General features: G+C 39.3%; 2 protein-coding genes and 1 long non-coding RNA gene across 6 annotated transcripts; 1 reads left to right on the forward strand and 2 right to left on the reverse strand.

Annotated features, from left to right (window-relative positions):
* Positions 1–3,503: 3,503 nt before the first annotated feature.
* Positions 3,504–17,520, reverse strand: LOC116925426. Of its 3 annotated transcripts, XM_032932129.2 has the most exons (4): positions 17,234–17,520; positions 15,320–15,383; positions 6,141–6,933; positions 3,504–4,859 (listed from the first exon to the last, which is right to left on the reverse strand). In XM_032932129.2, the coding sequence occupies exons 2-4, from the start codon at positions 15,353–15,355 to the stop codon at positions 4,054–4,056; spliced, it is 1,635 nt and encodes a 544-aa protein (XP_032788020.2). In that variant the 5' UTR covers positions 15,356–15,383; positions 17,234–17,520; the 3' UTR covers positions 3,504–4,053. The 3 variants fall into 3 exon arrangements, with proteins under 3 accessions (XP_032788020.2, XP_032788022.2, XP_032788023.2); XM_032932131.2 differs by lacking the exons at positions 15,320–15,383; positions 17,234–17,520 and adding an exon at positions 11,622–11,665; XM_032932132.2 differs by lacking the exons at positions 15,320–15,383; positions 17,234–17,520 and adding an exon at positions 7,863–8,199.
* A 390-nt stretch (positions 17,521–17,910) lies between these two features.
* LOC116925483 lies at positions 17,911–21,027 on the forward strand. 2 transcript variants are annotated; one of them, XR_006648134.1, is made up of 4 exons: positions 17,911–18,049; positions 18,107–18,541; positions 18,599–18,683; positions 20,665–21,027. It is a non-coding gene; the product is annotated as an uncharacterized LOC116925483 (long non-coding RNA). The 2 variants fall into 2 exon arrangements; XR_004395525.2 differs by having other exon boundaries at positions 17,911–18,541.
* LOC116925421 (scoloptoxin SSD14) lies at positions 21,028–24,155 on the reverse strand. Its single transcript, XM_032932120.2, is given in 12 exon segments — positions 21,028–21,132; positions 21,254–21,441; positions 21,667–21,780; positions 21,914–22,114; positions 22,116–22,158; positions 22,226–22,356; positions 22,359–22,418; positions 22,504–22,747; positions 22,853–23,050; positions 23,142–23,334; positions 23,400–23,620; positions 23,702–24,155. Coding segments are annotated over 11 exon segments (1,839 nt in total). The 5' UTR covers positions 23,974–24,155; the 3' UTR covers positions 21,028–21,132; positions 21,254–21,279.
* Positions 24,156–26,104: the final 1,949 nt, after the last annotated feature.

Below are 26,104 nucleotides of genomic sequence, written 5' to 3' on the forward strand. Positions count from 1 at the left end.
TTAAATACTTTTCACACACAAAAAAAAAGGAAAAAAAAAAGGGGTTTATGCTTTTAAACGTGCCAGCAATATTTATGTCGACGAGTTTTTAAATGGGCCGTTTCCATATTTGCCATCTAGTAGTAAACCGTAAAACTACACCAATTCGACGTGATAATAAATCGTTTTCATTTTTCTCCGTTTTTTTCACGTTTTATACTAGCCGTTCGACTTCTTTTCCTACGGCATAATAGTTTACCCTCTATAGTCCATTTTTTCCATCAGGTAAAAAAAATATAAAAACGTTCCGTGTCGCTGCCGTGACTGCTGCGAACCCAAAATATACTTCGGCCTCGTCTATTTTGTTAACGACTGACGCGGTGTAAACCGCAATAAAAATAAAGGTGGTGCTATCCCCATCCCCCCTTCAATTTTCTATATATACTCTACCTCGACTTGCCTTTGAAGGCATGCGACCGAAACGACGAATGACGACAATACAATAAGCTTCAAAAACATTTTTTTCAAAGAACTTTCAGTCTGTGCGGTCTTCTTTCGATTCGTTCCGCGTTTTTGTATTAAGAAACAGAGACGAGGAGGGGGGGAAGAAACAACTTGGAAGGTTTCCGAAAGGTAGAAAGCTAAAAAAAAGAAAGAAAAAAGAAGCATATCTTTATAGAATGAGAAAACAATAGTCCGCCCCCTCGACCATGTTTTCTTCCCTCTTCATCCCCATTTTTAAAACAAGCTCTTTTGGATGGGAAAAAGAAAAAAAAAGACGCAAGCAAAAATTCGAGTCGTTTGGTTGCTGCTCTGTCATTAAAGAGTTGCAACGCAGGTTAATTACAACCTGAGAGAGACACACAGAGAAAGAAAAAAGAGTAGTTATCGTAGATGTTGTAGTGCTAGTACGTTTTCTACCTTTTGGGCAAGAGTGGGTGGATCTCCTTGACCCTTTCTTATACCTTGGTAAGGAGAAAATCAGGTGTATATCCTAATCATAATACAAGTGGTTACCGTAAAGGCAAAACAAAAAACGAAAAACGTTTGATTGTGTTCGACACGGCTCATTGTAAAACGATCAACTGTTTTTTTTTTCTTTTGGTTTTAAATAAATAAGAACCATTTCGAGCAATGATTTCCGGTTGTGCAGTGGATTGGGATTCTTTTGTGCTATACAGTCCGTTACATTTTATTTCCAACTGTTTTTATCTCAATTTTGTATAGAGGTCGATACTTGTTGATGGGTAAAACATTTTCAGTTACTTGGCACGAGTGGGAACGATCCCAATCGCATCCAACAAATTTTTTTCTCTCCATTTTAATGTCATTAAACAGTGGGACGTTGAAGGGCCTGTAATACAGTGGCTGAAGTATCTAGACGGATTTTTTCACGCATGAAAAAATCCATAGAGTTAATACACTAGAGGCCTCTACAGTCATTGTTCTCTTATTTCTTTTTCTCTCTGTCTCTCTTCCCCATTGTTACCATGAAAATCCTGTTTTTCTTTATCTTTTTTTCCCAGATACAATTTTCATTTTCTTTTCTTCATTGTTCTGTCTTCACTTTGAATCCTCAGCAGTGCTAATAACAATAGAACTACGGGGGATATTTGCTACTACAAGTTAGATGCTTTGCAACCGAGCGAAAAGATTTTTTTTTTTTGTAAGCTGACAGCTGATGTGAGGAAAACATTTGAGTATACAAAAAAAAATGAATCAAAAAATAGATACACAGAAATTAAAAAAAAAATAAATACAGTCGAACAGGCACGTTCTATCGGATAAAATAAACATGTTCGTTATATTAGATGGAAGTTTAAGGATACGGGGGGAATATAAATATTTTATAAAAGAATAAAACACAGATAAATCGCATTGGATCTCTATTGTGCAGCAGCCAAAAAATATAAGGTATAAGAAGAAAAGTTTTGTCCTACCTCCAATCTGTCGATGGAATCTCTATTCAAAAAAAAAGGAAAAAGGAATAAGTCGGCCGTAAATCATGATATTATTCTTCTTCCCCCCCCCCCATTTTTTTTCTTCTTCCAAAACTCTATGTGTTGGCATAGAAGCGATTTATGGGTTGTTGTTGTTGCATCTTTCTTTTCTTGAAGAAAAAAATACAAAAAAAAACTTGATTAGATATTCGAAAAAGGGGCCTCTCTTATTGGCTATCCGTGTTGCAGGTCATAATTCATGTAACAACGAGAACAAAATGTATGGATTTATTCATCAATTACAATTGGTCTAAACACGAAAGCCAAAAAACTTTGTCTTCGATGCAAATTCTCCCTGTTTCTTTTTTGTTTTCTTTCTTTGAAACAAAAATGATTTAATGAATTATCGCCACTCGTTTTTCATCAATTTATTATGGGCCAATTAAAGGTGCCACAGGTCTGTAGCGTCTGAAATTATAAACCACCTCTCTTTTTTCTTTTCTTCTCTCTTAGATTTGAAAACGAGGTGAAAGCTTTAACAAAATACCAGAAGCACGAAACAAGAAGAAGACTATCGTCAACCTGGCGAGACTGCGGCCATCATCCAACTCTTATATACTCTGTGTAAAAATGTACGTATAACAATCACCAGCGGCGCTGTGCGCATCATCCCCAAGAAGTTTCTTGTATTTTTTTTGTTTTATTTTTGTTTGACTCGTATACTTTCATTTCATTTTTACATATACGTACGTTATTATTATTATTATACAAAGAATTTTTTTGTTTCTCCGCTTTCTTTTGTTTCCTCTTTGTTTTCACTTCTTTTGTGAGGGTTTCTTTCGGCCGCGTGAGTGTATATCAATGACAGTATAGTTTTGCGGTTCATGTGCTTGCTGCCTATTGTGTAATTGCTCTCAGGAATGCGGTTCTTTTAGCGCTTTTTTTTTTTTTCTAATTTAAAAAAGACCTTTCGGGCACTTTTCGAGCTTCTCTTATTTCTCAAATTGTTTTTTATCCGCCCTGTTACCTGCAGGCCTTTTTTCATATAGTGCCCCCCCTTTCCCCCTACTCAACTCATATAATTTCTCCTTCTTAAAAAATGGACGCAGTCCACCTATACCTGAAAACAGGTTTTCCTTTATCTTTTTTCTTTTAAAGAAAAATCCCAATTTGCATCGTTTCCCGCTCGGTGCGCTATACGTTCATTTTCACATTTTCACGTGATTTTCAATCAAAATTTAAATGACTTGATTTTTTTTTTTTTTACAAGTCGTTAACTGGTGGCCGGTTGTCCGTTTTCCGTTGATGAGTGTCCAGCACTGAAAAAAAGAAATCCCCCACACCAGTTGAAATTGTACGGTTGGTTTCTCTCTGTTAACCTTATTTCTTAAGTCTATACTTATTTAAAAAAAAAACAGAAAGAAACTCTCTCTCTATAGTATATAAATACATTACAAAGCCGGTATAGTTATCTTCTTTTGAGGTTAAACCAGTTATTTGTCTCGTATTTTTTTCTCCTTTTTCTTTCCTCGCGTCTTTTTTAAAAAAGAGTTTGCTTCTTCTTGTCTATAGAGAGACGGAGAATGAGGACGATATAACATTTATTATTATTGTTATTATATAAAAATGGCGCGGAGCTGGCAGGTAAGAGAGCACAGATGAGGAAATAAGGTCACACATTCCACAAGGTGGAAGACGCACACAAAAAATTAAAGAAAATTTCAATGACGCGAGCGTAGGGGCTTATAATAAGGCAGCAGCAGTACAAAAAAATAAAATAAAAAAGAATCACCACAACCCTGCCCTATTATACAATACATTTACATTTTATTATTTATTTTTTTATTTATTTTTTGTTTTTGTTTTTAATTTTGAAATTTCAGTACAAATTTTTAGCTGCCAGCTCTCCCCCGAAAAGATTTTGCAATCTTCACACTTTTGCCCAGACAAAACAGGTTTTACACGCAAACGTTTAAACACAGTCACGCAGAGAGGCGTTGGAAAAATTGGGACAATGCGGAAATATAATTTGCATACGTTTGATATGCACATTTATATTTATAGCAAGTAATTATTCAGTTAAATTTATTTTTAAAAAAAGCAAATGAAAAGAAAAACAAAAAACAAACGTGTTTTAAACCATGTGAGAGACGGCCCGGAATCCGTACTCGTCTTCGTGATTGAGGTGATGGGCGCTGGAATTGCGACTGGGCAACGGATGAAACGGATTAATAATAGCCGAATTATTATGACAAACAGTCGTCTGCTGTTGAGGTGGATGCTGCGGATGGCTGGCGAAGGTGTACACATTCGAACGGGCAACGTCCGTGTGATGGCCGAGTTTGTTGGCCATTTTAGACGTCCAGCAATGACTCGTCGACGACGTATTATTCCGAATCAGCTGATTATTCCGATCCCTGCGCAGAGGTTTGATGACATTCAGCCAAGGTTTGACGACGCTGTTACTCAGACACGAGCCCACCGTGGGGCCAGGTCGAGCCGGCCTGGCCGGCAGAGGTGGCGGGCACGAAACGGTCGAATTTTTCTCATTCGAATTGAGCGCCAAATTCGAACCGGCCAAATCGTAGATGATTTCCTCGTACAAATGATAATCAGCTCCGTTCAAATCGCTGCCGGAATCGACCGAATCATTCGCAATCAATTGCTGCGTCGGTGTAGGCAACTTGCGACGGCCTCGACGCGCCACCCGTGGCGGAGTGGCCGGGGCCGCCGTCGAAACCCGACTGGGTTTCGGTGGCACTACGGGCCCATCGGCCATAACGGCCGCGTCTGCAACGCATTCCTGTTGTTGTTGTTGCTGTTGGCGTTGAAGATCTTCAATGATTTCGAGCATGCAATGCGCTACCCGCGAGAAACGAGTGGCTCCGTCTTGTTGATTGTCCGGCTCTTTCAGTTCACCTTTAGGCAATTTGCAACACCCTGTTTTGTAAGGTAGGAAAAACAAATGGATCGTTATAGACAAGAATATAATTTTTGGTTTTTTTTGAAATGAGGTCGATCGTTAAAAATAGAAACAAAAATTCCAGATTTATAGAAAGTGAAAATTAAAGAATAAAAATCAAAAATGAAGCTGTTGGGAAAACTAGAAATTATTTTTAATATCCGCTTTTATTTCGGATATTTTTTTTTGTTTGAAAAAAAAATAAAAAATGTTGTGGTTTGAAAGGAAAATTTTTAAAAAGGGTTAAAAGGGTCATTCGGAAAAGAAAAAGAAAAAACACGTGGAGACTATTCAAAAAGAGGGGGAAAAAATAAGAAAAATAGCCATCGTTAGTTTCCAGCAGAGTGACGACATTTGTGTCTTCTCTGTCTGCCGCGTGTGTGGAACATTAGTCTGCCCAACTTTTTCTTTTCCTTGTCTAGGGTTTCATCCCCCCCTTCTCAAAAAGCTTTCAAAGTTGTCGCGGCTAAAGCCACACGAGAACCGATAAAAAAAAAGGGGAAAAAAAAAACGTAAAGGCGATTTTTGATTCGTAGGGGGTTTTCTACAATCTCTTCGTTTTTCTAATAGCATCAATTGCAACCGAGAAAAGGGTCCCATCTTTAATTTATTCATGCACCCCTATTCCTATTTTTCTAAAAAAAAAAAAAAAAAATACATATATTTTGTTGAAGTCCTCAAGTTTGTAAAAATGTTGTTCTTTACGTTAGCGCCCATATGGCGGGAGTAATCCCGACATTTATAACCGCAAGGCTTTGCCACCCGGATGCTGTTTTGTTTTTTTTTTCAACCCTCTTTTCTCTTAAACAATAAAAACAAAAAAAGCCGACAGTAAAAAGACAAAATTATTATTTTTCAATTTCAATAAAAAAAGAAAAAAAAACTGTTTTGCATCTGTCATTTTCTAGCCACGACCTCCACAGTTGACTCCGCCCCACTGTCGGACCGTCATCCGGTCATCATCCCTTTTTTTCTTTCTTTGAAAACAAAACAAAAAAGGAGAACACCATTTCATCCTTATTACGTTTAAATTAGGTGCGCGCGCGCGCGCCTTCTTACACACTTAAAATAAATGGCGTGCGTCCGTCTGACGTTATTCAACACGCCAGACGTCCACACACACGAACGAACGAGCGCAAAAAAAAAAATATATAATTAAAGTTCCATTGAGAAAACGTGCCGGGAGTCGATGAAAAATTGAATTCAATCTCAAATCGTAAGCCGCAAACCATTAAAAATAATAATAAAAAAAGAATTACCTCGATCCACGTCGACGTCGTCGTCCACCTGGCGATCGGATTCCGGTTTGCCGGCCATGGACGATTGGACCAGATTTTTATCAATCGATTTGCTAGGCAAATCGCGATCGATAAGCTCTTTGGTCTTCGTGTCGTAACGTTCGATGGCCGTCAACAAGGTGCGACGGAGCGACGTCAAATGGTCCAAATCTAGGGGCGCATCCGGCGCGGAAGAGCCGAGACGAACGTCGGCAACGGCCGCCAGAGTTGGCCGCGATCTAGGAAGGACGGGCGGAGGTAGAGCGGACCTGCCGCTTATGTAATTGTTGGCGTCGTGCGCCGGCATTAGGCAATCGGGCGTGGGGCACGCGCTCTTGTATCCGGAATCGACGGAATTGGAGCCGGCGTAGAGCGTCGCGCTCGACGTGGGACCGTCCACCGCGTCGTCAGAGTCGCACAAGTCGCCAATGACGCTGATCGTGTCCAGCAGCGGATTGAGTCCCAAGCGGCTGCTGGCCGAACGGCTCCCGTAAACGCCCTGGCGGGCCAGTCCGCTCATTTTCGGCACTTCCAGCTCACTGTCCGATTCGGAATCACTCACAAAACTGGACGATCGTCGAGCGACGACACGATGACGTTCGCCAGTCTTGTTCATCGCTGTCGGATAGCCGGTGCGGACGCGACGTCTGGCCCAGTGACGCTCCGTTCGGACGCTTTCAGCGGGGCTGTTGAAACGGTCCACCACTTGCTCAAATTGTCCGTACATTAACCATATCTGTTGCGTAAAATTGTCTCCTTGCGACGATAATTCTACCTGCAATTGAAATAAGAAAAGACGTTTGAATTTCAATCGACATATTGTGAAGGCGGATATTTTTAAGTTTTGATTTGCAATGCCACAAGGATTCCAATTTTTTTTTTAGGGGAGGTCCAGATTTCTATTTAAAAAAAAAAAAAAAAAAGAAAAGGGGAGTAACAGATACCGGTTTTATTCGTCCGGGTTCAAAGTTTCTGATTATTTCTACGTTTGGCAGACGAGCGCGCACTGATCAGAAAAGCCAGAAAATTCCAACATGGAAAAGAGAACGAAAACTGATGGATATGGAATTGGCGGGCGACTTTTAACAGCAAAATGGAATCGAAAATGTATTACAAATACAAGATGGATGCGTCGATAGCAACAAATGTATTCAAGAGTCTCTAGAACAAGGAAAAGCCACTGTCACAACTTTGTGATTGAGAATGTCGGGACTGGCCGTCGGTACGAAACGACATCTGACAAATGAAAACGAGGTCTCGTTCATCAATTCGCTTTGTGGTCTCGTTCAAACAAAATGTTGCACCGAAGGGCGTTGTCCCACTTTCGAAAAAAAAAAACTCTCCCGAATCATCGGTCATTTTTAAAATCAACTATCGGATATCGAAACGCACAGTTTTCACTTTAACCATAAACCCCAAACTTTTTTTTCAAAAAAACAAAATTCTTCGGCAGATTTGTCACCGACTCAAAAACGTCGTAAATTTCACCTTTAAGTAATTTTTTTTTTTTTTCAAAATTGCCTCGTAAAAAAAAGACGCTGACATTCCCCCCCTCCACAAATAGAAACATTTTTTCGGGCGGCTTCGCACCTTTTTTTTTTTCAAAACCGAATCGGAATCCGGAAGCCTCTCCTCCACCAGAAAGAAATAAAGAGATAACACTTAAAAGAGAATTGTGTACGTGCCCTTTTTTTTTTCTTTTACCTTCTCTTATTCCAATCGTATAGAAAATTGAAATGTCTTTTTTTTCTTTAAAAAAAAAAAAAAGAACAAGTTTTATGGCAGTCCGTTTGTGTCTTGTGATGTTTAAATAATCCTCTATGTGTAAGGAGCCTCTCTGATAAAGAAAAATCTCTTTTTCAGTCGGCTGCGAAGAAGACGAAAATGGTTGCAATAAAACCTGATGAGGGATCACAATGAACCACTTTTTTTTTATTATTATTTTCAAAACTTTGTCAACCAAAGAAAAATAAATTTCTTGGCAGAGCAACAATCACACACGTCTAGTGTCGTGCACGTTCGCCGAGCAACTGGTTTTATGTTTCGTTCTTCTTCTGTTTGCTTCGGACTTAAAGCCCACCCCTCCCCCCTACCTCCTTCCCTATGGGAAAAAAAAAGAAGCTTTAGTTCACTAAGAAAGAAGAGAGAGAAAAGAAAAAAAAAAATAAAAATAAGGGGCGCTATATTTCTCTTTTCAGAGCGCGCCGGTAACTTCCAGGTGAGTGAGGCCGCCAGAGGGCGCACACCGCAGTGGGCGGAGCAGCTCCACCATCCGTAAGAAAAATAAAATAAAGAGCCTTTCTTATATATATATATATTTTTTTTCTCGTAGAGGGCTATACTTAAAAAAAAAAAGGCTATTCAAAAATAGTTGTGTTCCATTTCCTTCCATTCCCCCCGCCATTTTTTTTTAACTTTCTTCTTCGGAGATTCCTCCGTAAATGCCGCGCTTACACAACAATTTATTTTAAAAAGGCTAAAGATTCAAACACAAAAAATTCAGTTCATTATTTGATGTAATTAATACATCTAAAAATCTTAACGATTAATCTATTGGAGTAGCCCAATGCAATTTAAACAACAACAAAAAATCATCACAAGAAGAATCAAAATTAACCGAAAAAAAAGAAACATGAATAATTCAACAGATGTGAAACGTGTCCGTTGTGTGGTCACGGTATACAGTGATACATTTCCATCTTCTTCCCTATCTCCTTCTACCTTTTGGTGAGTCGAAATGGGGAAAAAAATAAAAAATAAACAACTCTACAAGATGGATATGTGCTGCGGGCTGATGACACGTCAGACTCGAAACAAACAAAAAAATGGAATTTATTTTTAATGTTTAGAAAATAGGAATTGATTTGAATCGAGAAATCAGCAGGAGTCCATTGAGTTCGAAAAAAAAAAAATAAAACTGAGCTAATTGGCTATCAATTGATGAATTAACACACAAAAATGAGGCGGTCTGGCGGCATTTGCCTCGGAGAGTTATGCGGAAAAATGGAGGGGGGTATTTAAACGTTTCCCAACTGACCCAAAAAATTGACCCCACCATCACATCGTTAAGGATTAAAAAACTGGATTATAGGCTTTACGAGACAAGCGCACAGCAGGTTTGTTTTCGTCTCGTTCATTAGTTTTTTTTTTTTGGTTTTTAAAATAGAAAATTAGCCAAACAAAAGGTTAAGGTCTTGTTTGGAATGTTTGTTTAATACCTTGCGGATGGATGACAGAGATACACCCCACACATTAATCCCTCCGCACATTCAAATCCCATTTCTATGGAGGATCAGTTCATCTCCTCGTTTTTTCTTAATTGATCAGGAATGTCATCGAGCCATTGTCTGCGTCACATGAATAAACTCACATTTATCTCTATTCATTAAACCCAACAGACGATCCTATCGATAATGCCAACAACTGCTCTTCTTTTTTTACAGATCGAATCGCTTGGTCCATTCAAAACGTTTTCTCATTCACAGTTGCAAAAAAAAAAAAACGTATTTCTTTAAAAAAAAAATAAAAACGTGTACATTTTTTTAAAAAAACTGCCTGCTGCTATCTTCACGGTTGATATGTTTCCCTACGTTCCATTGTTGTTCAGCCCCCAACAACTTGCGGTTGTAAAGCTTCCCTGTCGGAGAAAGAAGAATATACCTTTTCTCTATATCTTTGTGGACTGTTGGAAGAATGTGGCTGCTGTGGTGAAACACGTCCCAACTCGCCTCGACATGTTTGTTGTCCTGGATATATATATTTTCTGTTTTTCGAGTTGTTGTATAGATAAATAAAGCCACCCTTTTTTTTTTTCTTTTCTTGATTGTTAATTTAAAATGGTGGGGGGGATGTACTCTATTGTATCATGTTTTGCGCTCCAGTGGATCATAATCGAAATTCGAGTTAGACCATCGAAAATAAAAGAGGCAACGATGCGATACAATTTCATATACACTCACAAAAATCGCATCTCAATCAGGTAGGTAACCCTTTTATGTTTGTGCTCCCCACCCACGGTCATCGACTTGTATCGCGTTACCCCTAGAAGACTCGATTCAACCATTTTTTTATGACTTTTTTTTTTACTTTAATGGGACGTCTGATGATCAAGGAAAAAACAAAAATCGTTATTTCATAAACGTTCATTTGGGATGATTAGATAGAAACCCGCATCACATGATTTCTAAGGGAATAAAAAAAAATGTAGTTCCGCCCCCCTCTTTCCTACACTAACCAGGAAAAAATAAATAAATTCAAACCGAAATCCAATTAATTTTCATTTATAATGATCCCATTTTATTATAGGGGTAATGAACAAAAAAAATCGAATTCTTTTACTATCAATCTCTGGCCAGTCCAGTTTTTTTTCCCCCTTAAAATCAACAGTTTAACAAAATCACAGACAAAATCCTTTTTCTTTTTTTTTGAAGAACACGTTCTCACAGCCCCCCCCCCTTCAAAAATAAGGTGTAAAGAAAAATGAAAAAAGGGGGGTAGGATTTTGCTTAGAAAATCATAACAAATGTAAAAAGACATTTGCGTACTGTAAGAGGGTGTGCCTGTCCAGCATCATCATCCCCCCCCCCACCCTTACCGTATGAAACATATTTTTTTTTTTTCAGGGACACCTGTGGTTCGAACCACAGGGTCAACAGGTCACACCCCGTCGACTAAAGTAAAAGACCATCAACGTACAAACAAAGTGAAAAGACACGGATATCCTCATACAATTCCCTTTTTTGAATGGGGAAACAAGAAAGAAAAGGGGTTCTTTGCTATTTCATTTCATTTTAATTTTTTTTTTTCAAAGAATAATAGTATTGAATAAAAACATCCAGCGAAAAGTAGGTGTCTAAAGAAACAGCCCTGGGTAGTAAATCGCCACATTTAACACCGGAGTTTTCAAAGTGTCGGAATAAATCCGGCGACACCCCGCCATCTTGAAAGAAAAAGAAAAGGGGGGGGGGGGAATGTTTGAAAAATACGCGCAGTTTTAAATGTCGTCCCACTTGGGTTCTCATCACTTATTCATCGTTTGAAAGAGCACAACAAAAGAATATTTATTGGGGATCCATGTCCTTGTTTGATTTGTGATTGGTCATCAAAACGGACAAAGTAAAACAACCAAACGAATCCACAAACTCCATCGGAATGTTTGGAGAAACAAAACAAAAATCCCATCCACCAACACAAAAATCTAACACGCGAGTATTTTGTGCGCGTCTTCAACGTGTGTAAAACAATTAAAGGCACAATTGTGTGTGTGTGTGTGTGTTTCTCCCTCCATTTCCAAGTGAGGGAGAAAAAAGGCGGAAGTGCGCCATGAAATTGAATCGCTCCGCACTCGACCAACGGCCAGACACAATTTTTATTTTAAAAAGAACTACTATGCGTGCGGTCTCACGACAATGTTACATCCCCCCCTCTTCCCTTTATAGATGATTACACAGTACATATATATACCTGTTGCTTCTCTTTGGAAAAACATTCGGTCATGTAGAGAGGCGCTTCCCCAATTTTATGGATAACACCGGAAACGTTAGCAGACCGCAGAGGGACACGCGAGCGGAAATTCAGAATGAAAAAAAAAAATGTAACAAAACAAAATTAAATTCTTTTTTTATCAATAAAAAACAAGGCAACGTCTGAGATTTTGTGTTACTCTAAAAAAATAAAAACAGCAGCTGGGCAATGAGACGGGCAAAAAAAAAAAAAATGATGAAGCAAAATACGACAAAGTCAATGGGATGATTTGATAACAATCTCCAATTGGTCACGGCGCCAAGTTAAAAAAAAAAAAATCTATATAATATATTATTCAAAAATGCCCCAACTCAGCAGACTGTGCAGAGATTGTTGTGGCTGCCGGCCCAGCAACTTTCCATCGGGGGTCTTTTTCTTTTTAAACCCCTAGCGTATCCAATTTCCCCGAGCGTCTAAAATATTTGTGTGTCTACGTTTGTCTGTCTGCATATTCTTCTGCCCTCAGAGAAGGACCCATTTTTTTCTCAAAATAAATCTCAATTGCAATTGTCTTTTTCATTTACAAAAAATATCAAGACTTTCACGCCTTTATTTGCATAGTGTTTCCCAAACTTCTTTATTATTCGTCCCTTCGACGAAATTTCAAACCACGTCCAATCCAAAAACAAAAACAAACAAAAAATGAAGGCCAATTATTTCTATTGAATTGGCTTTGGATTTCCGGAGTACCAAAAAAAAAAAAAAATTGTATAGAACCGATTAGGCAACATTGCTCCAATCTTTTCTACCGTAGCTTCGGGAATGATTCACGATGCGGTTGTAGCAGAACAACAACCGACCTGTCACGCAGCCGTTTGCTCCGCTGCCAGGTGAACACCAGCAGTAGGGAAGGGAATTATCAAATGGCCGAGGGCCAATCACGAGCCCCTTTGCAAGGAGTTGATCATTGTAAAAAAAAAAAACAAAACAACAACGCAGGAAGCCGTACAATTGTTACATACAGGTAGACATGCAAATATGGATATATTATTTAATTTAATTTCTTTAGGCTAAATTCAAAAATAAACAAAAAGGCCAGGAGGATTGGACTTGAACTTGGAATTGTCTTTAGGCTCCTGAGATGGAACTTCAAACAAAAAAAATTAAGTCTGGGGCGAGCAATTTTTCTGTTTTTGAAATTAGTTTTAAAAAATAAATTCCCTCCTTTTATTTTTTATTTTTGTGTGATGGGAAATGATGCGAGACCGATGAAGAAAAAGACTTTAGATGTGTAACATTCCCCCAATCAAAAAAAAAAAAAAAAAGATGGGCGTCACCTCGGCACGCGATGTTGTAATAATCATAAGAATGCTATGCGGAATGTAGAGAGCGCAGACTGAAACCCGTTCAAATTATTAGCGAAATATTAAACAAAAAAAACGTATCCTTTTAAATTTTTCCTCATATGTGTTACATTACGGCGGGTGCGAATTAAGTCTAGACTTTTGCTCCATCGTCCGACATTTTATTTTTGTTGGCCAAACAAAAACGAGGCCACATTTTATATTAGCCCACAGCATTCCAACGAGAGAAAATTCGTGTTTAAAAACTACATCCATTTCGCGCCCTCTCGCATAACATCTCGAATTTGAAGAAAAAAAAATGGCGGAAAAGGCCCAACGTTTGTCGTAAATCAAATGGAGAGGCTCATCTACACGGCCAGACAAAGTAGCCTATTGTTTAAAAAAAAAAAAAAACATTTCTCCTTTTATTTGTGATTGGGGCTTTCTCTCTCTCTCGTGTAGAATTACACGCTGGCGTTTGTTTTTGTACAGAAGAGAATCGCCAAAGCGCAGACTCTCTACACAAGCCGCCAACTGGAGGCAAACCGAAATAATAATTTACGGCTAGACATATTTTTATTTTTTTAAAGAAAACAAGACAAAAACAAATTCTTTTGATGGAGAAAAGAAGAGCTCCGAGCGGAGAAAACTTGTGCGCCATTCATTTCCTCTTAGATCACAGGAATTCCACCATCTTTTCAAAACGTTGATTAACACAATCAGTCGAGAGATGTAAAAAAATATTCTTTTCAAAATCGCGCAATTAATCAATTGGTGGGAAAAAACTCGCATTTAAAAATATTTAAATTCCTTTGCGGACGTTAATGTCGACTCGGATATCCGATTCATTTGTTTGTTTTTCTACCTAAACAAATTTTAAAAACAAGCGTTCATACATCATCCACAAATCTCTTTTAATAAGAACCCCCCCATTCCACTCCCTTTGAAATGAACGCGTGCGCTCCCGAGAAGAAGAAGAAAAACAAAAAAACGTCTAGCGCATGCTGTGACGGAAGGCTATGGCCGCGGGAGTTGGCGCTGCGGGATGTCTCTGACCCATCATCTCGCTCCCCTCCCTTTTAAACCGATAGACAGTTTTCTTATTGGGTTAAGAATTTTTCTTTCCTCTAATAGCTTATTACGTAGTTTAGCGATCAGAACGAGCGCTCGCGCGGTTCTTTTAAAAAATTCGACCCGAACGGATTATTTGTGATGGCTGATTGCTGTTTAACCTAAATACCTATCCAGGTGGTAGAGGATAAACATTTCTGGTTTAAAGCCAAAACAATGAAAACAAAAATTTATTCATAGCAAGCATGTGTGTGTGTGTGTGTGTGTAAATGGCGTAATAGCGTGTCGACTATTCATACATCATCTCCATTGTGTACAACCCACGTTTTGCAACACATAACACTTTGTTGTTGTTCCGTCCGGGACAACAGATCGACCCTTTTGATAGACACTGTGTGTGTGTTACATGGAGCTGCTACTACAACAACTACTGCGGACATTGTCTTCCGAAAGTTAAAAAGAAAAGCTTGTCCTAAAAAAAAAAACAAGGCGGGTCTCGGGCCAAAAATGCAAATGAGGTCGAATTAAATCAAATATAAATTTGAAAGGACCAAAACTACTGAGCCCGTGCGGTACGTGTCCATCGATGATATTCTTTCTTTCGATCGATATCGCCAAACGAGGGGGAAAAAGTAGACCGGAGAAAAGGGCGGACCAATGGAGAGACTTCCCCATTCCACCCGTGTGTAAAGGGCCAACACCTTAGCACTCACGGCCACAAATGTCGGAGGGGGATCCCACACATCCATCACTATATAAGGAAGCCTGTAATTAAAGACTCTTGGTAATGATGAGAAATCTCATCAAGAAGAAAAAAAAAAAAATGAAAAATCGGAAAAAATTCCTTTCCCCTTTCAAAATTTCTAATCAGACAAAAACAAAAGACATCTGCCCTTTTATTCGGTTGCTATCCGGCATGTCGTTACGTGATTACTATCAAAACAATGCGCTGGCAAAGCGTCAACGTTTACTCGTATTCTCATTGTCAGGTCATTGGGTAACGCTGGGAAAAGGAGGGGGACACGATTGAGGTAATGTCTCACGCTGACACGGCGGCGCTGCTGTAATAACTCTTTGATCTCAAAGTGCTTTCCTTTCGGGACTGAAACGGCCATCCGTCTCGTCTGATAATGCTGCACGATATCAAACGAGAAAATTGTAAAGATTCCTTTTGTTTCACAACAAAAATGGGATTTTCTTTTCGTCACGATAACAAGGAAATGGGATGCGATTATCGCTAAAAAGTCTGCCATTTTTTTTTCGTTTAAATTGTTTCGGACTTACCATGTCGTGACGTAACCGATGCAATAAATCGTCCATCGCTGTGAGCAACAATCGGAAAATCTTCCTGCATGTCAGAAAGTTAAAAAAATAGTTAAAGATGATTCATTTTAAATCAATTTACACATTATTCACAGTGACCAGTGTAGTTGTAACTTTAGCTGCATGCATATCATTAAAAGAAAAACAAGACTTTTTTTTCCACCTGGAGGGATTCCCAATTTTTTTTTCTCAAAATCTTCCATAATCTTTTTTTTTTTTTTAACTAAATACAAACGTTATTCTCTCCTGAGGTTTGAGTTCTGCCCCCTACATTTTCTTTTCTAACCCACCCCCACCATCTTTTTTCGAACATCGACTTATGTCTCCCCTCCTCCCCACCAACTCTATACTTTTCTGGAAAAAAATAAAGTTAAAATGTAATTTTTATTCATGTCTCTCAGACAAGGGGGGGACGTAAAAAGTTTACCATGCCCAGGCATGTCCGCCCGGGGCTATCTAAATCAAATGCCATTTTCCGTGGCTAGATGTCACCAATCAGTACGAATATAAAAAACGTCAAGTACCCCCTGCGTAAAATAAAACGTTAAAGCTTTTAACGAAATGAAACGCGTATCTGTAGCGACGTTACGACAGCTCCCTTCCCTTTTAAACCGATAGACAGTTTTCTTATTGGGTTAAGAATTTTTCTTTCCTCTAATAGCTTATTACGTAGTTTAGCGATCAGAACGAGCGCTCGCGCGGTTCTTTTAAAAATTCGACCCGAACGGATTATTTGTGATGGCTGATTGCTGTTTAACCTAAATACCTATCCAGGTGGTAGAGGATAAACATTTCTGGTTTAAAGCCAAAACAATGAAAACAAAAATTTATTCATAGCAAGCATGTGTGTGTGTGTAAATGGCGTAAAATAAAACGTTAAAGCTTTTAACGAAATGAAACGCGTATCTGTAGCGACGTTACGACAGCTCGCAGAGATTTGCATTTTTACTGCGCAAGATTTTCGTCGTGAATTGTTTTCTCCGTTTTAGGTTAATGCTTTTCGAATTTCAAGGACGTGGGTAAAGGCAAGAGAAAAAAAACATCCGAAAATGCTTCCTGCACATTTCAGTTTTTCTTTTTCTCACCCGAAAATAGGAAAGGACGTAATCATAGACGCAATGACCTTCATCTCGAAATCAACGATCCGTTTTTCTGCTTAGCAAATAACATTTTCCAACGCGGGAATTTAAAACTAAAAAACAAAACAAAAAACAAGACGGAATAAAAATAGTTTCAACTAAAGTTCCAAACAGATTCGGTAATCAAACGATAGAAGAGTGTTCCTGAAAAGACTCTCTGAATTGATTGAATCCCATCAGCAATTTCAGTCACGTTGGGGGGGACACACGATGTGCAGCGTCCGCATATTTTCGTGTCCCTTAAGAAAAAGCCGATCGCCTTTCAATGGCACGATCTCAACGGGAAAAAAACAAAAACAGCGGGAATGCGTTATCGGAATGAAAATGGGTCCGGGCAGACTTAAAAAAAAAAATAAAAATAAACACAGAAATCGATAAGCCCGTGAGTCTTACCGACTTCCCTCAATGGGAACGGATCATTTTCCGCGTGTCCAGGCCCAACAACAACAAATCGGGTCACCTGAATTGAAGTTCACAATGTTACAAGATGGACACGCGTGAATAAAGAAAGATTATTCGATTTTAAAATTCGTAATCCTATCATCTAAAAAACCCAGAGAACTGGAAGGAAAAAGAAACTTTTAAAGTCCAGGCAGTGCCACCTCATTTTCGACTCGTTCACGCTCTAATTGGATTCCTACCATCATCAACGTCTGTTAAACATGCAAACAAAAGCTAAACAAGTGGCATACTTTTCAACTCAATCAACAAAGTCCATTATATAATAAAAAGTTACCTCTTTAATGAAAATCAATGTGCAGTAAAAAAAATAAACGAGTCCAGGAAGAAAACAGTCAAAATATCACCGGGACCCAACTACGCAGAAAAATGGATGCACTTCAAACGATACACACACACACACACACACACAATCACAAAAAAATTGAAGAAACTTGAAAATACAAAAAAGAAGAGAAAAACATGTGAGGACGAGAAGGTTTCTTTCTAACGTGACCACGGGGCGCCTAACCGACGGCGACTGTGGGGGGCTCAGCACTGGCCACGGCGTGGGCCCATTGCCTCCTTTGTTGCATCTAATGCACGAGGAACTGTGCGGACTTTGCGCGCTGTTGCCGCACTCATTACAGTTGCAAAGTTTCCCCCCTTTTTTTGTTTGGGCGGGAAGGGTTACATATTTTATTCATTTGTTTTTTTTTCTTTTCCTTTGTCTTTGATTATATCGATAGTTCAATTGGGACGTTGCATGTATCATGTTATTTTCATATCGAATTTCGATGATTTTAAATTTTCTTTTTGTTTTGTTTTTTATGTTTGCGGTTATGCAGAGATTCCCGTTTTATGTTTCTTTTCGGGTAAACCAAAATTAAAAGAAACTTTTCATTTTTATTTTCCCTGCCATGTTTGGGGTTGTGGGGGGATAGGGGAGGAGGGGATGTAGCAGACGCCATAGAACGACGACGAAAAGAGGCCCATGGAAAATCTTTGTGCGTTCGAGAGAAAGGGGACGACCAGATGAAAGTTAAAAAAGCCAAGAAGAAGAAGCAGCATACCAGTTCCAGATATGCAAATGAGTCCTTCTTTTCTTTTCTCTGTGTGTGTGAGTGTATGTGAACGGAGTCATTTCTCAAACTCCCACTTTGATCCACAGGGCAAGAGGTTTTAAGACGAGGAGGGACGAACCCCCCTCAAGAAAAAAGGTAAAATACCTGTGTGTGTGCTGCCTTATCCAATATATACGTGGTGCTTTTGATTATAACTCCAAGCCACTTGAAAAAAAAAAAAACAGGTAACGCCTCAGCAACTTGAAACGATCGTCAAGATTTTTTTTTCTGCCATTTTTTCTTTTAGATGGAACCATCTTCTTTCATTTTTTATTCTATCTAAATGATTAAAAAAAAAAAAGTTGTTTGATGTTTGTTATCGTAGTGGAGAACCTTTTAAATATTTTAATATTCCAAAAGAAAAAAAGATGTGGGAGGAATAAAAAGATGAAACCATGGAAAGAAAAAAAGGAAGTACATCAAATAAAGTTGGATTCACCGCCAGCATGTAATCAGCTTTCGCTATCAGCAACATGATAAAAGTATTTTTATTATCGACGACAGCACGTTCAAAATATTTATTTATTTTTTTTTTGCAGCGAACAAGTTAAAAAGACGTGAGACTCCAACAATTCAGTTTAAATATGATTTTCTTTCCTGGATACGCGTAACGGCAATAACAAGGTAAATAAAACATCTAATCACCGTATGCTAATTATATGCAAATTAGTGTCACGATTTTTTTTTTTTCGTGAGTTAATTGTTACTGGCCAGGTGAAATTAAGAACCACAGGACAAGTATACATAGGTCTGGCTCCCTGGTACCTTTTTATTTTATTTAGTCACAAAAAAAAAAAAAAATTTAACAATGAGAAAATGAATGGAAAATCCGGCAGTGTTTTTACTGTTCGACTCCCCACGAACGCTCGTTTCTATTATCTTCTGTGTTATACACAAATCATTATTCCTTCTGGGGCAATCTTCTTCAATCTTTCTGCTTTCAATTTTCCAAAAGGAACTAACATTTTTATTTTTAAAACAATTAAACAAAACATTGAAAGAAAAAAACCCCAAATGGATTCTTCTTTTTGATTATATTTATAATTTACCGTAAAAAAAAAAAATCCAGCGTACGACGAACTTTGCAGGGTTTTCCTAAGTTTTCTTGGCAACACCGCCTGCTACCTTTCCACTTGTTTTCAGGCTTTCGTGATGAACAATCTGGTTGATTGTGATGGATCGTATCCAGTAGTAGGATATATTCGTAATGGGGCATGGTAAAGAACGTAAGCTATTTTACATAGCGAGTGGCTATGCAGCGATAAAGAGGCAGCCTTCGATCAAAATGATTCATCAAACGCAACAGGGAGCCCGGATTATTATTCCCCTCTTTTTTTTTTTTTGATTCCACCTTCGCTCTAGAGTTAATTAGATGTTAGCCGTAATCAGTCCGATGGCAAGGTCAACGATGACGCATTGATTCCAGGACAAGAACAAAAAATGTTTCACGTGCTAATCAGATGTCTTTCGATCGAAACGGGAGAAATTGCGTGACACGTTAAGGAATTCCGCCCAGCAGGTGGACGCACAATGGTTAGATAAGGTGTCTCTCAATAAAACTATGCGTGAATAAAATGTATCGACAACAGCTTCTCTTTCGTCCAATAAAAAGAGACAAGGAAAAATATCTCATATCGTCAATCTGGCAGACAAACAACCCAACGGCGGGATGAATAATTTTTTAAAAAGAACTATATACAACAACAATTTCGGGAGAGTTATTACCGATAAGGGAATTTTTAAAAAGAAATGATGATCCTGGTGGGGGCCGATTTAGAACCGTAAGGCACAAGCGTGAAACACGAAACGATAGCCCTCAAGGCTAGAATTGAATGGTTAATGAGCCCATACCATCCGTGCTCGCACAGGGCTATCCAACAATCTAATAACAATATAGAAAAAAATAGCCAACACAACAAGCTTCTTTCGTAGGTATGAAAATAATAATAATCGAGATTGATCCGAAAAAAAGGGGGGGGGGGAATCGAAAGGGGCGGAATTGACGAAGAATAGCGGTCCGTGAATATGCGATTACACGAATAGGAGGGATACTACATTTGTTGTTGTATTCACGGTCATCGCTGACGGCAATGACGTTGTGTCACTTTTCCCAGAGTTGATTTTAATAAAGAAATGATTTGACGTTCAGAAATGAATTGCGAAATGAGCACGTGACACGGAGCTAATTCACGGACTCTTTAAAAGGGTATTCACGAAGAAAAGAAAAATTGGGGAGTGGGGGTTAGGCAACCGGTTGAAAGAGAAACAAAATAACGGCGCGGGAAATGAATGGCAAGTTTGAACATTTCAAACGTTGCCGCACGTGGTGATTAATCGTTCAATTCCACTCCCGACATGCGATGGGTTGGGGGGGAAAGGGTCGTGCACAAAATAAACACGGCGCGCATTACATAACATGTGTCGATTCCAGTCGTGTTTTTTTTTAAACGAACAAATCGCGAAAATGTTCCAGGGACTGTTAAAAACCACCCCATTTGTTTCAAATAAAATGAAATAAAATGGGAACTGATTCAGTTTGTCCTTTTGGTCTAATTGCACGGTCTGCTGCTTTTATTTTATTTTCTCTCGTCACCTTGTGTTCCAGGAACCTGGAAAACTTCTGGTGCTCTACCTGTGCGCGAGAGTGGAAACGAATCAACACGGGGCCACAGAAAAAAAACAAAAACCGCAACCTTCTTTTCTGTTTTATTCGACTCAACGCATAGAGTAACTATAACCTCGCAAAATGTCTTTGTTCCATTGCCTCGTTCTGGAAAGAAAAAAGAATTGTATGTTTGGACTATTGTTTAATCGGCCGATTCGAACCGGTTAGACGTCAAGCGCCGATGATAAACGAATTATAAAAATGCATTAATCGTTTTTGTTGTTGTTGTTGTTGTTGTTGTCATAATGGCAATGAAAAATGTGAAAAAACAACAAAAATCAAAAGATAAGAATGCAAGACAAATTTTGGAAGTATTTGTTTTTTATTTTTATTTTTATTTTGGAACTTGTCAGAAAAACTAATCGTTCATTCTATTCCGCGGCAACGTCGTACAGGAATGTCGTCATTCTTCTTGGCGTTTTCCAGGAAAAGAAAAAATCAAACGAGAAATTCAAATGAGGTAAAAAGGAGTGGACACGCGGAGCGACATGCGAAAATGAAATACGAAAAAGAAAAAACAACAAAATACCATTTGGCTGTTCGATTATACGCGCATCAGAAACCGGCAACGTCGCCACCTTTACGGTAGTCGGCGTTTGCATAAAGGTAGAATTCATCGCCGTCCTCTTGTTCAACGGAAATGCCATAAACTGACCCACCTCTCGTGTTTTCTTGGCTCATTTGATGGCCTCGATTCGCCAATTGCTTCACCATTTCCTGAAATCAAATCCAGAAATCAAAGAAAAAAGACATCAAAGTGGCGTTCCAGCAGCAAGTAGCAGCGAACAAAAAGAAAATCAATTGGCCTCCCGACGTAACGGGAAAAATGTTTTTCCTTTATTTCCTTCATTTTAAAGCTTGCGGTTGGCCGTTCGTGATTGTGTCTGTATAAGAACAAGGGTCCCTATACATGCGGGGATATAAACGTATAGATACACATACCTTGGGTAAACCCTTTTCGTAATTGAGCGTCATGGGGAAGAGTTGATGGTGGAACCTCGGGCTGTCGATGGCCTCTTTGATGTCCTCGCCCAACCACAAGTTGCGAATCATAGCCTTTTTTTTTTTTATTTGATTTGATTTTTTTGAAAAATGCGCAGTTGCCGTTATCGGCGGGAATTTTGAATTTATTAAATATTTTATTACGAATTTTAAAAAAATAAATAATAAGGAGAATAAGTTCAGTTACGTAAACGGTGGATGTGGTGATGCGGATGCCTCCGGCTGCTCCTATGACGAGGCGGACACGTCCGCTGGATGAGTTGACGACGACGGTCGGTGTCATGGAAGATAACGGCCGTTTGCCTGGTTTCACCATGTTGATTGAACTAGGCGGAAGTCCGTAGCAGTTCACCGAACAGGATGGTGAAAAATCCGCCATTTCGTTGTTTCAAGATGATACCGGTCTGTGCGGATGCGAATCCAGCTCCAAAACTGCGTTTAGAAAAAAATAGATTTCAATGACCGTCTTCAAAACAATTAAATCAAAAAAATATTTAACTGCAAATTGATGGTCGATGTGACAGCGACGGCCATTCCAGTTTCATCCACGACGGATACGTGCGACGTCCCTTTATCTTCCGGAGCGTAACACGCCGCTCCGTAATAGGCCGGATCATCCGACGTAGTGCGGAATCGCACATTTTCGAACGAGTTTCATCAACAAACGAGTCGGAAATCAACAATTCCACCAACTATCCTTCCGCAAATGAAAACCAAACATAAAAAAACAAACAAAAACAATCGGAATTTATGAAAAGCGGAGGAGGCTGGACGAACCTTGTTGACCTCCGGATGAAATCTGGGATCGCTTAATTTAGTACGTTGACCAAAGGCGTGTTTGATGGCCTCTGCGATGCGATGATACGTCACCGGATTGTCTCCATCCATTCCGTCCGACCCAAGATGGCCGTCCAAAAGGCGCATAATGTAGGCTGTCACGACGCCCGAGCCGGGCGGTGGATGCGAGTAAAGTGTCAAGTTGTTCTTCAACTTCACTTGGACGGGCTCCACCCATTCGGCCCTGGATGCCACGGCCACCAAACAAAAAAAAGATAATGTCACACACACACAAACATCCATTGTCCGTCCATCTCTTTGCCAGACATTCAAAAATTAAATAACGGACCGGTATTGGCGAAGATCTTCCTTGGTGAGGATTCCACCCCTGAGGCGGACGTCGTCTACCATTTTATCGCCGACGGGTCCATCGTAAAAGACTTGCATTCCGTGCCGACCGACTTGTTTCAAAGTTTCGGCCAGCGCGGGCAATTTGAACGTGTCCCCGACTTGTAAAACTCTACCGGTCGTTTCGTCCACGTAGGAACTAATCCATTCAAATATATTTGTTTTTGTTTTTTCCCATTTTTAAATTAAAATTGAACATTTAATTGATAAGACAGAAAATGAATGTAAACCGCATGGAAGGTTCTTTCCGGATCGATTCCGCTTCGCACCGCAACACGTCGGCAAGGTGACGATTGACGGGCACTCCGTTCTCGGCCAATTTGACGGCCGGTTGGATCAAATGAGACCAGGGCAATCGACCGTAGGTTTGATGGGCTGCCCAATATCCGGCCAATTCACCCGGAACCGCAACGGCCAAACCGCCTGGACGACGGTGCGAACATTCAAAATATTCATGAAAAACCCGCGGATGTTTTGCATTAAACAACCTTTTTTAGCTAATGATGGATCGGCCTCGAACATGTCCTCCGTGGCCGCTAGTGGCGCTGTTTCACGAGCGTCCAGGCACTTGGTGGTTCGCGTGCGGGGATCGTAAATCGTCATGTGACATCCACCTCCAATGCCGGCGCTTTGCGGGTTGACTACGGCGTTACAAAAAAGAGCGGCGATAGCGGCATCCACAGCGTTGCCACCTTGCTGTAACATTTCACTATCACCGAAAAATAAACACGTTCAGAAAAAAAAAATGGAAAAAATATTTTTAAAATGTTTTTGTTTTTTTAATCTTTACCGTGCGACGTTAGAACATTGAGCGCCATCGCAGCTGACGGCCGCGTTCTTGTACCGGCCCAATCGGGACGGCGTCGACGTCGGAGACGCGGCGAAGGCCAGTTCGTATTCAGCGTGTGATGTCATATTCATGTGGCGGTCAGGGACGTACTGACTACCGGTGCTGTTCGATTGAATCGAGAAATGAACTGAACTGACACGGAATGCCATTGGTAGAAGAGGAAATGATTTCACTTGTTTTAAAAGCCGGGAGGCAGTAACTTGAAAAGCCATCGGCTTTTCTTTTTCCACAACTAAAACAAAACAAAAAATGAAAGGAATAAAATAAAAAATTCAAACAAAAAAAAGATAAAAATGAAACAGTGTTGCCGCTATCAGTCTTCTTTTACTGCTCCGTCTGGCCAATCAAACGTGACCCTTTTTTAAACGTTATCTCCTTTGTTTTCCAAAAGAAAAAAATAAAAATAAATTCAATTATTATAGAAAAAAAGAAAAAAACAAAAAACAAAAGGGAAAATTAAAAAGAAAAAAAAAAAAAAAAGAAAGAAAAGTGAGAGGGTCAATGCCGGAAATATTGCGGGAGTCAACTGACGCTGCCGGTTAGAGCCGTACAATGTACTACAGATACGCAGTTGTGCAATAAAAAAGAACATTATTGATAATATACTCTTTTTTTGTTTTTTGGTGAACCGAAAAGATAAGGCAAACTAAAGCAAAAAAAAAAAAACAAACGCAATTAATAATAAATTACGTCACCTCTCCCTCTCTCTCCCAAAATAAAAGAATTAAGATAAAGAAAAAAAAACGAATTTAACTTTTGAAAAAAAAAAAAAAATATGCAAATGAAGACACAGGCGCCATTGTTTATTGAGCCCGCTCTCGCTTATACGCAATTATATTTTGTTGTTGTTGGAAATTTTCAGATCAAACCGGATAGAAGAAACAAACAAAAAAAATAACAAAAAAAAAAACCATCACCGGGCACGTGATTCTTCTCTCTATATGCATACACTATGTATTTACCGGGACTACTCGTTTTTTTTTTTCTTTTCCGTATATTATATAGCAGCAAGCCATTATTACCGGGGCAGTCCAGCTGATGAAAAGACACCTCCAAGAACCTGTGATTCTAGCGTTCAGATTAGATTGAATCTTTTTTTTTTTCTTTATCTTTCCACCAAAATATACTAAGCTGCTCGCAAATGTATACCAAGTCCGTTGTTGTTGCATAACCCACTCATTAACGATCGTCAAAAAAAAAAAGGTTTTTCAACACACAGGTATAGAGGAGGACATTATCGTCACGTAGACATTATCGATTTATTTTATTTAACGCATTCCATTCTCCAGAACTTTGTAAAAATAAAAGCTCTCCTTATTATTACCCCCCTTCGCTTTTTTTGTGTGTTCCCCCCCTGCGCATCAACCCTCCAGGGTGAAGGGATGGACTCCCAATGTTTTTATTGTTCTTTATTTTTAAACAACAAAAAAATGATTGTGATTGATTTGAGATGGGGCTAGTCCAGACGGAGACGCGATGGCCCATACCCCGTAGATTTATACCAGACCGGTCCACCTCATTAGAGGCCGGCTATAATCACCTGGTGGCAAGGTCGCTCGCAAGCGTTCATCAAACACACGTATTATATACCCCGATTCCGTTGTATATTGGTCCTCTAATGGCACGATAATCTTCTTGTATAATACCTGGGTCACAAAGAGCGTTACGGGTTCACTCTGTGCCCAGCAGAGGGGGGGAATCATTTTTCTCCGGATTTAAAGAAAAGAAATCTGATAGGTTTTGGTTTTTCATCGTCATAACAAGAGGGAAACTAACTGTTACTCTACACAGTGAATCCAGACACACTTATTTCTGTCTGATGGTTTTCAAAAATGATCCGCCCAAACCGCACGACTTGTGTAGCTATATACCCAAACAACTGGCATATATACAACATCCGTCCTTTTTTTAAAATGGATGCAGAGGAATATAGCGAATAAAAACGAGCCGTTGTCAGTTTGAAGGTGGTGTATATTTATACACTGTACGTGCGTTTTGTTTGGCATTCATTTCTATAGCTCGTTTCTTTCCTTTCTGGCTTGATTGTTATCACGCATTAAACTTATGCGAATGGTCAGCATTCACGGAGCAAGAAAATGTGCGCATTCGATCCGCTTGATTTTTCAAGGGCCTATATCGTTCCGACTTCACGAATTTATTTTATTTTTTTGCTTTTGTCTTGAACAATAATGGCTGTTGCTCACGTTCTCCCGCGTGATCTATTACGCAATAACAACACATTATTCTGTTTGTTAAAGACAAAGGCAAGAAGGCTTGTTTTTCTTCTTCTTCGTGATTTGTGCGATGTTTCGGAAACAACCTATTTATTTCGTTTGCGTGTTA

The sequence above is a fragment of the Daphnia magna genome, linkage group LG6 (assembly GCF_020631705.1).
Source record: "Daphnia magna isolate NIES linkage group LG6, ASM2063170v1.1, whole genome shotgun sequence".
Lineage (NCBI taxonomy): Eukaryota > Metazoa > Arthropoda > Branchiopoda > Diplostraca > Daphniidae > Daphnia > Daphnia magna.

Bases quoted from the DNA above. Each gene is read 5' to 3' on its own strand.
- LOC116925426 (XM_032932129.2), bottom strand. From the start codon at position 15,355: ATGGACGATTTATTGCATCGGTTACGTCACGACATG. The intron at 6,934-15,319 runs GTAAGTCCGAAA...TTTCAATTGCAG, and splicing joins ATCGGTTACGTCACGACATG to GTAGAATTATCGTCGCAAGG. The intron at 4,860-6,140 runs GTAATTCTTTTT...CTTACAAAACAG, and splicing joins CGACGTCGACGTGGATCGAG to GGTGTTGCAAATTGCCTAAA.